Source organism: Schistocerca americana, chromosome 5 (genome assembly GCF_021461395.2).
Source record: "Schistocerca americana isolate TAMUIC-IGC-003095 chromosome 5, iqSchAmer2.1, whole genome shotgun sequence".
In the NCBI taxonomy this organism is placed as follows: Eukaryota; Metazoa; Arthropoda; class Insecta; order Orthoptera; family Acrididae; genus Schistocerca; species Schistocerca americana.
Genome location: NC_060123.1, coordinates 645,635,904 through 645,648,381, shown reverse-complemented (window position 1 = coordinate 645,648,381; position 12,478 = coordinate 645,635,904). Strand labels below are relative to the sequence as shown.

The 12,478-nt window shown below is 38.5% G+C and overlaps 1 protein-coding gene across 4 annotated transcripts in view; it reads right to left on the bottom strand.

Moving 5' to 3' along the window:
- The window catches only part of LOC124615270 (retinol-binding protein pinta-like), a 152,393-nt gene that overhangs the window by 57,333 nt on the left and 82,582 nt on the right, over positions 1-12,478 (bottom strand). For all 4 annotated transcript variants that reach the window (XM_047143017.1, XM_047143018.1, XM_047143015.1 and 1 more), the window contains one exon: positions 6,663-6,912. In XM_047143017.1, the coding sequence (XP_046998973.1) occupies positions 6,663-6,912 (250 nt within the window). The remainder of the gene's footprint in view (positions 1-6,662; positions 6,913-12,478) is intronic.

Sequence of the window (12,478 nt, the reverse complement as noted above, 5' to 3'; positions counted from 1 at the left end):
ACCCACAGATTTGCATTTACTCGTACTTTTACGCTTAGTCACTTTATTTACGTATAAAAAGCAATAGAATTTAGCTTACTACAAAAATAGCAGACGATCTCACTACTCTCAACGAAAACTGGTATCAGAAACAAGGGACTGCTTTGTTTATTCGTAATGCCAACTTCTGAGACGTAGGAGTAGGCACGAAACAAAGCAATTCACAGCCTTCTACACCGCGTAGTTTCTAATATATGACTGCTAACTGTGGCAGTATATGCATAGGCGCGAAATTTGACAATCACATGTCAACATTCAAAATATTATTTGAAGCTCTCACAATTGTCTGATTTTAATGTATTATACACCAAAATGTTCAGGAAAGTCCGAAGTACACTATGGAATAGAAAATAGAAAATGTCAAACTGCAACGAATTTCACACACGATGTCCCCCTAATTAGTCAATGGAGAGCCATAGGATCGAAACGTATTAATGTCGGTTTAGCAGCTCACACACACCTCGACGTCATGGTAGAAAAAACAAAATGTGTGACAGATTACAAAGCTGTTTTCATAGACTACTTTTCTGAGTTACAGCTGCAACAACTATGTATTGAACTGCTTATGAAGGAACAATACAGGAACCCTCCCTAGTGATTGATAGTGTGTCAGATATGGTCTTCCTCCAGTAAAGTCAACAAAACTTCAGGCAGCTTGGCCATGTGCCCCAGGGGAGTGATATGTGTATATTTTACATGCTCGATGTCAACACACAGATGGTGTTTGTTTCTTCGATATATCTGAAGAGAAAGGCACGGCAGTCTTATAGGAGGTTCAATCACAAGGAGTGGTATAACAGTTAAAAGTTTGAATGCAGACAGTTCTCTCAAAACTACACCAACTTTGCTCATAAAACTTGTAGAAATACGCTGTATCCATTCTTTTGAAATCATGACAGTTTCTATTATTATCATCACGATTGTTTGTTAAAAAAATAGATGTTACCGCAAGTCCTGCGCTATTTCAAACTTCATAACATTTTAATTATAAAGTAGATACCACTTGAATTATTGTGGTACGTAAAAATCATAGTGCTTTTTCCCCGACATGTGAGTAGATTGTGTGAAACACCCTGTGATGATCAAATTGCGTACAAAACTAGAATGCAAGAATCTACTGTATGATAGAAACATTACAGATATGTCGGTAGAGGGGAGTTATAGAGCAAAAATATCAAATTTAAGCACTCAAATGGTTGCTGGTTTCGACGTAACGGAAGAGAAAGAGACGAACTCTAAAAGGTGTTCTATTACAAGACAGGCTATTACAGATTTGTTTCGTAAATTCAGGTGTGATATAACTTTGCATTAGTAAAACGGAACATGCTTTAGTGTACTAAACATCAACATCCTCTTCAGTTATAGCTTCTTGTTGTTGAACGTAAAATGATAGTGTTTTTTCCGACATGTGAGCTAATGGTATTAAAGATTATATTCTCTAATGTTATATCATGTGACTGAAATGTTTCCCAATTTTACGCAGAGTGGTTTGTATAACCCACTGCAGCCTGATCATTTGTAATGGGCAGTGGTGCACTTCACTGGATGTTGTAAAATAATGAGATGGGAATTTTATCCTGCAGTCGAATTTGTAAACTATAACGATTTTGCTCATAAAACTAAAGAATATGGACTGCACCTATTTATTTGGAAAGAGAACATTTATTATCGCCATGATTGTCTTGTTCTTAGTAGATGCTCGACTATAGGAAGTGCGTTGACATTAAATACATTGGTTATAGTGTAACATTTGAACATTTATAACAGCTGGCACTACTGTCGAGTGGGTTTGGGCAATCTAGTGTGTGTACATAAGTGTGTGTGTGTGTGTGTGTGTGTGTGTGTGTGTGTGTGTGTGTGTGGGTGGGTGGGTGTGTGGGTGAGTGTGTGTGGGTGGGTGAGTGGTCATCCTAGGCATCTGTGCTCCAGACAGCACACAGCATGTGGCTTGGGGTGTACTTCATTTATCCCCTGTTGATTAGTGGGGTTTACATGCCTTTCTGCTGGGAAAGGACCGTCGCTTCAAGGCACGCTGGGTGTCTCTGCTCCACTGGTGGAATGGCGGTTGGCCACAGAAAAGCCGCAAGGCACTTGGTGATAGCAGTTGACCATCTGAAAAAGCCTGTCCGACATTGGTGGAGGGAGGGAGGGGGAGGGATGATGGGAGGTGAGAGCCTCTAATTTGCGGCAGTTTTTGATCATACATTGAGGAGATCACACGTTGAACTACTGCCTACTCTCCAATCTTTTAGGATGACGATTTTCCCCAGAACATGTGTTGCATTATGATCTGTTCATTATGAGTACTATTTTTTTTCACAATTTCGATGTGTAATTAGAACAGTGATGCAATTTCCACCAGTTGTGGTAGTCTGCATTCGCCTCAATTACCTCAGCTGCAGGGTGATTGTCAAGCAGGCGTCCATAGCGAACTCTAATGTCAAACAGCGATAGATATAGTCGTCAGTTGTATGTTCACAGTTAATACACTTATTAAACTCCTCTCTGTCCAACATCGGCACCTCGTCAGTTGAACATATTTCCCTTCAAAAAGAATAGGGATAGTATTTTACACCCTAGCCTTATCCCCACCAGCTCGTAGGTGAAGAGTGGGATTTGCATATATCTGCCACTAGATTTGAGTGGTATCGTGAAACTTTTTCCCAGCATTATAACACGAGTTGTATGGCATCGTCATTTTTTTAGCTGTATAGGGATTTTAGGCACTCTTTGTGTAGCGCTATGTATGTAGTTGTTGTAGTTGTGTTACTAGGGTCGATTTTATGATTAATTACGTTATTAGGACCGATCTTACCTTCAGCTTCTTAACCAAAAATAAATAAAATACATTAACGTAACCTTCCTCTCCTCCATCTCGTCAGTTTGCACACGTTGGGGGCTGCACTTGGGGTTTCAGGCCAGAAGGACCAGGTTTTGTGTTGTGGAAATGTCACCGCCATTTTTAATTTCCCAGGGTGGGACGTCAACACAACTGTGGGACAAAAAAATTCCCACCAAAATTCGAAATTCCCGCCAATAAGGTAGTTGGTGGAGGTGGAGGTGGAAGGGTGGAGAGGGAGGGGGTTGAGACCCATGTGCCAGCTGAGGAAAACACGTGACATCATCTGGCGGGATAGGGGGGGGGGGGCTTGGGATAATTAATTGATCAGTTTAATTGATTTACAGATCAATTTGATGTCAAAATTGCGAAAGCACTTCCATCTCCATATCACCTATTGGAGAGCAAACAATATTCTAGTGACAGTAGTTGACAGAGTGTATGTTTAGTGGGTGTCAGTGGTGTCAACTACTTGGTGTATCAACAACTCAGACGTAACATACTGGGGACATCCATTGCTGGGGATTCCATCTAGATCATCATTTTTAGATAAAATTTTTTCATTGTCCATATTATAGCAAAAACTATAATAAATTAAAATTAGCACCCATGTTTTTTGCAGATAGCATATTTAGGCGCTATACGATTAACTTTTGGCAGTATATAGTGGCTTGTTATGAAAATACAGTTTTAAAGAGCCTTGTCACGAAGTTACAATCGGTAAATATTAGCGATTTCCACAAACGTTTGTTTCTGCACATTATCTGCAGTGTTCCTGGACCAATGTAATAAAAAGCAATATTATCATGTCTGATGGACATTAGAAATGTGAAAATTGCATTGCGATATTTGATGTATGCAGTGTGTATGTTATTATCTTCTTCAGCCCTCCTGCAATAACGCTTGGTCAGGTTTAATTTTATTCACAATTTCATTTAGGCCTAGAATCACATTAATGGCACTTTTCCAGTATCTGGCAGTAATTCTGACTGCATATTTGTTTGTGTGCTTGTTTAATTCACATAGTATTTTAGTCATCGAGTATTTTTATGGTTGTAGATTTGGTCAGGCTTGTTCTGATATGTTGCTTTATTTAGGGCTAAAAATACAGTATCAACTACCTGCTTATGATGTTATTTTTAGCAACATGTGTTGTGTAACAATTTAAATGAGGAAATAGCATGAGACAATTAACTTGAGAGGCCACAATTATATTTTAGGTTATATATATATATATATATATATATATATATATATATATATATATATATATGTGTGTGTGTGTGTGTGTGTTCGTGTGTAAATGACTTTGTAATGCATCAAATAAACCTAGCATTTTTGTGCTGATGACATATTTTTATGGACATTTTAGATTTTGAATTAAGAATGTCCCACTTGACAAGCACTGTGCTTTTATAGCTCAGTTTGGTAGTGAGCTATTTTTTTGAGAGTCCATTGTGCCTTATACCACGTATGGTATAGATATTGAACGGTGAATTTTTACAAGTGTTGCTTAAGCTGTAAGTTCATCAACATTGTGTGTGTATGTGTGTGAGACAGACAGAGAGAGAGAGAGAGAGAGAGATGAAGAGCATTAATTTATACAATTCAGGTGAAGCTGACGTATTTTTAGGTTCCTTAACTCTATTGGTAAAAACAGAACCCTTATACGATAATTTTGTTGCCTGTCTTTCTATCTATCTGTCTGCTAAAATCCTCTTTCATCAGGAATGGGCAGATATATCAAGTTGAAATTTATCTCATATATTACAGTATTACGTTTCACAGTACTTCGAGGGTGTAAAGAACTGAAGCTTCTAAGACATTGCGATCAATGTGGCCATTTATGTCATATATTTTGATACTTGCAAACTCACACATTAAAACCTATAGAGTACTTCCTCTTGCGATAAAATAATGAAATTCGGTGAGACAGAAGGTTCCACAGTACAAGCAAAGGAAAAAAATGCGAAGATTGTTAATTTATAACTATAACATACGAAACGAAATTTTTGGTCATTTGCTATGTGACCATCTGTTCGCCCGTCTGTTAAGAACCCCTTTTCTCAAGAACGGGTCGACTTATCATGTTTGAAATTTACGATGCTAACGTCTTTAGTCCCTTAGCGGTGTAATGTAAGGTAAGCTTCTGCGTCAATGCAATCAAAAGATACGACCACTTGTGTTACTCGTTTTGTACTCCAAATGCACTCATGAAAACAAAGAGGATCTGTTCCGTTAACCTGCAATCATGAAATTAGGCAAGAAGTAAAGTTTTATAGTACAAGCAAAAGGGAAAAAAGTCTAAAATTGTTAATTAGTAATTAAATGACTTGAAAAAGTACTTTTTGTCATTTGTTGCCCGACTCATTCTGTCCTTTCATTGAGGCCCCTTTTTCTCAGGAATAGGTAGACTTTTATCTTGTCTGTATCTATATCGATAACAGGCAAAAATCGTCGAGATCCTCGATTCCTGGGATGGATGAACTATCTGCATACATAACTGAGTCTGTATGGAATTCTAGGTGCGTAAGCCCTACTTTTTGATACGAAAATACTGTAGTACCCACGGTTTTTTTTTAACATGATAGCATTTTTCACTATTCAGTTGAAGCTGATGTATTTTTAGACTTGGAAATACCGTAGTATTGATATACTTTGTGTCTTATAGAGCAATTCAGAATTTGAGATAACTGACTTGAGGGTCCATTGTGCATTACACAAAGTACAATTCAGTGCTCGAACGACCGAAATGGCGAGTTACACCAGTATAGTCGATATCTTCGTATATTTATGATACATAATCCAGTAACTGTGATTTTGAAGCCAGTTTACGCAAAATTCAGATGAAGTGATAGCATTTTTGACATGGAAATACTGGAATATTATCAATATCGTCATTTCTGAAAATAACGCCTATTTCAGGTCATTCAGAGGCTTTTGAGCACGGTGCCACAATGGCTGCTAGCTCAAGTGAGCTAATTTCGAGTTTTCGAAATTTTTTGTGATTGAATTTTCTTCGAGTATCCCAGTAGAACAACAGAGCGAGTTCCTCCAGCTTGCTTTATTTAATTTCCCACCACCGTCATCTTGATGATGTCATGTATTTAAGATGATGTTATTGGCCTGATATGTAGCCAACCAACATGAGCACTTGCACTTTTCAAGTCGTTCAAATGCAACGATTGTCAGTTACTGCAATCGTCAAAATCACGAGTTTTTACTCAGGCCTGCTGATGCAAGGAAATCAAGAATGTTTTATACAAGGTTATCTACGTCAATATCTGCACGATTGTTCTGCAACCGACACTTAAGTTCGTTCTCAGATTTCAGCCCTTGTCTACAGCTGTGGTTGGTTGGTTGGTTTTGGGGAAGGAGACCAAACAGCGAGGTCAGCGGTCTCATCGGATTAGGGAAGGACGGGGAAGGAAATCGGCCGTGCCCTTGGAAAGGAAACATCGCTGCATTTGCCTGGAGCGATTTAGGGAAATCACGGAAAACCTAAATCAGGATGGCCGGACGCGGGATTGAACCGTCGTCCTCCCGAATGCGAGTCCAGTGTCTAACCACTGCGCCACCTCGCTCGGTCTACAGCTGTGATTACGATGTGTAGAAATACTAGCAACTGATATATAATTCTAAAGGATAATGTTACTCGTCTCATCTTCTTATGTGCAAATTACATATACAGACAAAATTCTGCTTAAGTACTGCATGTTCCAAGAAAGCTAATATTTGTGACGTTTGAACATTGTATGTGGAACAATGTTTTGAAAGAACCTACCTTGTAACCAAATTCCATAGCACGCATGACGTTGATGTCAGAGCGGACGGCGTGTCCGGCGTGTACGTTCTTCAGGTCGAAGATAACGATGTCTCCGAGGGAGTAGTCATTAAATAACATCAAGTCGAGGTCTATGGAGCCGACTTTTCCGTAATTTATCCACGAGACCCACGCAGGGTCCGGGTCGGGGTCCGCGATGATGTGCACGCGGTACAGGTCCTCCGTGAGGCGAGGCATCGTCACCAGCTTCCTGTCGGCACATCGTAGGCACCACAGTGAGAAGTTACCCACACAGAATAATATCAACTGTATTTAACTTGCTGTGTGCCCAAAAACCAGAACTTACAATTAGGTGCGTTTAGGCGTAGTTGTACACTCATGTTCAGAAAAAGCAAACACCTCGAATTACTAGAGATAGGACGTTCATATTCACGGGACATGTACATTAGGACGTTCAGCAGAAATGATTAGCATTTCAATAGCCTCGATACATCCTGTTGCAGAGTAGGCACAGGGACTGCCATGGGCCCACACAAATGGATGTTATCGATGCGTACAAGGCGTGAATGGCGCCCTGTGGTATAGCCATCCATGCTGCGCAACCTGGTTCCAAAGTTCATCTGTGGTGCTTGGATGACAGCACTGCACCTGTCGTTTCACCATATTCCGCTGCGCGGGATTAGCCGAGCGGTCTTGGGCGCTGCAGTCATGGACTGTGCGGCTGGTCCCGGTGGAGGTTCGAGTCCTCCCTCGGGCATGGGTGTGTGTGTTTGTCCTTAGGATAATTTAGGTTAAGTAGTGTGTAAGCTTAGGGACTGATGACTTTAGCGGTTAAGTCCCATAAGATTTCACACACATTTGAACATTTTTGAACCATATCCCGCACACTTTCGATTGGCGACAAGTCTGGTCACCTGACAGGCCAGGTAAAGGATGACATACTGTGACACCAAGAAGTCTCACGTGTTCTTTCAGCATCGTGTGGTCATGCATTGTCTTACTGAAAAACTGCGTCTGTGGATTTGTGCACAAAGAGTACGGTTATAGGCCGCAGGATGTCATTCACGTAAGTGGCACCGCTCACAATGCCCTGGACACCCACCAACTATGATCTGTGGTTGTACCCAGTAGCACCCAAGACCATAAGGCCTTGAGCCGGCGCTGTATGTCTTGTCACTGTAATGCTGCTGTCCCTGCCTGCGGCGAACTAAAATGTTCAAACAAACAGAAGCTGGATTCGTCCGAAAACGCTATCTGATACCATTCCTGACCCCAGTGACGTCGTTCGATGAACCATTGCAGTCTAGCATGTTTCTGCACAACCGTCAAAGTTAATCAGAAAATCCATATTGTAATAAATGACAAAAGACTGCCACTCTCGATAGTGTATGATGTGTCAAATTGTTCCACTGTTGCACCAGAGTCGAGGAAGACACAAATCTGTCCTGAAACACCATTTGGATGAAGTCTTCTAGGGAGGCAGTCTGGATGCTGCGATCTGACCCACCCCACCATGTTTTACAGCCTTCCGTCAACCATTCTGCACACACCCGTTGTACTATCGAAACACTTCCTCCCACACAGACAGCAGTTTCCCGGATGGATGCACCACATTATCTCATGCCAATAATGCACCCTCTTTGAAACTCATTGCTCTGACGGTACGGTTCGCACATACTTCTGCGAGGCATCCTGCACGTCTGCTCAAGTCACACTGATCCATTACCTTCGGTTTATAGCGACGATGAGAACCGCAGACACATATTACCGGTAGGCGGTGTGGCTCCGTGATATCGATGCTGACCTTGAACCTGCTGGCTGATATGGTTGAAAACCTAGTCATTTCCGCAGAACTTACTAACGCCCTATCTCTAGTCCTTCAATGTCATCTGTTTTTCTGAACATGAGTGTACAAACACTTCACCTGTGTAGTTTGTGTATCCGAGACAGTCAACAACAGTCTCACACATTTCTAACGCATAGTCTTACCAAATATCATGTAAAACCGCAATAAATATCGCAGTCAATTACAAATATTAGCGTTTCCTTTTTCTGCCTTACGACGCGTTTGAAAATCCCGAGTTTATACTGCCATTCAGTTTTTGTACTGTCGTAGATGAACTTGCTGAGATGGTGACGAAAACCACTTCACTTACGAAAAGATCAAACGCTAAATTATGCAAAACGAAGATCACAATCATTGGAAGAAAAGAAAAGGAAATTGAATAACTAAGGGCGACCTATCATCCATTTTTGCTTTCAGAAACTGCATCAGAGTCGTTACACATCAATGAGAGTGAACACGATGTGAAGACCTTTGGCTTGTGGTGAAAAGGGCAATGGATCTGTTCGTAACTTTTATTTGCATTCTGAGCTGATATTTACCCTGTGATTTTAGAAAGTGTTTCTGACTGTGTATTGATTAATGTTACGTGGAAATAAAACATTATAATCTGAAAACATGTCATTAACTTCTGCCATGTTGTTTCAACAACCCAGGGCCTAATGATTTGTATTAAGACTATGTTGTTCTTACCGCCGCTGGACACATATTCCATTGGCAATTTGAGTAAATAATTAACAGTACGTGTCAAGATTCCTCTCTTGAATTTTATCTACAAACATTGCATATGAAATGCCTTCCCTTAAAAGAAATGCAATTTAAAGTTAGTGTTTCCAATAATGAAAATTAGTGGAGGATCTTTACACTGGGTGCTTAATCCAGGATTTATATGCCTTTTTGGCTGCAGCATAAATATAATTTTCATGTTTCATAAGAATGTTGCTAGGTAGAATTGAAATGTTGAGTCATTAAGAAATATTGCAGAGGAAAATGGCTATGATGGACAACTCTTTGGAGAGAAACAGTTACTCGTAGAAAGACCACGAGTAAATGAAGGTAAAGGAACAGCCATATGATTTTCACATGAGACTTCAGAGGTAGAGAGATGCTAAATACACGAAGAAACTTAGTCTTGGTGTTTTACAAGGTGTTGTGCTCCCAAATATAGCTAAAATAAACGACAATAAAGAAGCAGAAAGTAAAGCAGCAGTGAGTGGGCGGTAATAGATGTGAGTCAGGATATATTTGGCAATTCAAAATATGTAGAATTTGACAGAAACCTGATCGGAGTGATGAACTAAGAATTATCCTAGGGAAACAGAAACCAAAACAAATGCAAATAGGTGCTCCACAGGGCAGCATTCTGGGCCCATTGTTATTTCTAATTTATATCAGTGATATATAGGCTTCAGACAGCTCAGCCATAATTCTACTATTTGCAGATGACACAAGTACCATAATTAGTGATATAAAAGAATTATTGTGTACTACAGCAGAAAAAATGCTCTCATACATACAGTCATGGTTTTAATCAAATGAGCTGACGTTAAATACAAAGAAAACAAACTTTATACAGTAAGGAAGCAAGTGTCAAGGGGAAAATATGTGCCTTATGCTGGATAGCAAACAAATAGAAAAAGCGTGCACCACAAAGTTTCAGGGAATGCTAATTGACCAAGGTTTAAACTCGAATGAACACAGTGTATATCTTACTCAGAAACCTAGCTCAGCATGTTTTGCCTTAAAAATAATATCCAAGGTATATATAGCAAGGAACGTATTAGAGCGGTGTACTTTAGTTATTTCCAATCAGTTGCAAGCTATGGCATAAGTTTTTGGGGAAAAACCAAGTATGGTTCGCGGGAAGAACGACTACCGGAAAACTTCCGTGCGTGCTCGAATCTCTATATTCCATATATATATACACCATGTATACATTATATTCCATAGTATACCATCACAAACAAAAGTACAGTACATTACAGAACAGTACAAATAAGTCCCTAATACATCGTCACCCTATTATCATTAAATAAACCTAAAAAAATGCAGAATAGTTCACAAAACTTCATCTCAATACAAATTTAATAGAATATCCATAAACGTTTAATTCCATGAATATACCAGAAATAGAAAAATGCTCTGAACATAATCTTCATAATTCATTTAAAGTTACATATCGTCCATTTTGACCCAAGAAATATATTTGATGCTGTTACTGATCTTTCATACATTTTATACAACCCTTAGTTTGCATAATTTTTCATAATTTGTTTATTCTCTGGGTTTGACAAACACCATCGCCCACTGAGCCTTTCTCTCATAATGACATGACATCAGTAATGGAGTGGACACAGCTTGCAAAAATCTAATATCTTCGTTTCTCTCAAGCATTATTAATGCAGTAAGGATCTTGATGTATTGGGTTGCTAACATCAGCTGACTATAGACATAATAAACAGCAAAATATTATCAGTCTGACATCCTCTTACGTAAAAATCCAAATTTATTTTTCAGAATGTATGTATGTATATTTCCCAAAATGACAGTAATTAATATCTATTTATCTTCAGCTAATTAAAAAAGCAGTAATACAGCATAGGATACCACAGATTTAATAATCTAATAAAAAATTGTTTTCTAATTTCCACCTTTGGTTTGCATAAAACACTTCAGATATATTGAAAATTTCGTAAATATAAACAGTGTTTCGTATGTAAGAGGTTTCCCAACATAAAACGTAATAAATGTTATATTTTGCTTTCTAGTCCCAGAAAGGTGTGTCATTTATATTTAATTAAATGGTACTGTGAGATCAGAAGTGCCCTAGTTTACCACTGCTATGTTCAGTGCAAATACAACAGAATCTCAAGAAAAAAGTATTTGATCTGAATTTTTTTGTGAATCTTTACCAAAGCATGTACTAGAAACACTGATTTGGCAGTTTGCGACTTTTTGACCCATCACTGAAGTTAACATTTTCACTAAAACCTCCCACAGATTGATTTAATCTCCTGATTGAAATTCTTGAGTAACATGAAAGTAGAGTCATTGTTTATCATGCATACTTTTTCAATATTTCAATATTTCGTGAAGAGTAGGCAATAGGTCTAGTATACTGGTAGTATTTGATTCTGGTTGACAACTTTGTGAAGGTCAACATGAGTATGAGAAAAATTACTAAAGTGTTTTGTACGAATTATAAAATATAATCTGACTGCTGAGCATAAAATGCTAATACCTCATGAAAAACTTCTGAAACTGCCTGACATTTTAAATGCATGGCTGCACATAGTTAAAAGTTGGTGGACTATAGGTTGTTGAATAAAATGTGTGATCACTACTGTTAGAAAGAAAGTTTGTAGGTTACATTAAACTGAAATATATAAAGTATAATCATGTTTGTTATATTTGTAAAATAAACAACATACTATGAAATTATATAAACAATTTGAAGTCATTTAATTCAAAAGAATGTCAGTTTTCGTGTTTTTGGCAACTATTGCTTTGTAGGCCTACAGTTTGTTTTGTTATTATATGGTGACATCACAATGATGCCAACGACGTCATTCTTAAATGCTTCACAATAATACTTTTTTGTTACATATTTGTGTGTCAAATGGTGCTATGTTGTCAAGTACATGATTCACATGATTTCTAAATTGCCTTTTCAAAACTGTAGAAAAGAACTATTTACAATTGTAGCGTTTTCTAAAAAAAAAAAAATATTCAACATAGAGCTTAATGAGTCAGGATGACAGTTGAAGAGAAATACGTTTCAAGACAAAAAAAATACGCTACGAAAGAATTATCCAACTGGGGAGGAAATCGGTAGTTGTGATGTACCTGTAGAGATAGCAAATGATTATTACAATTTCAGAAAATTGGGGTGATCTATTCACGAGAGAGAGTTTGACAAATTGAGCAATTTAGTAACCTCTGGTCCTTATGCAAGCAGTTATTCATTTTGGGA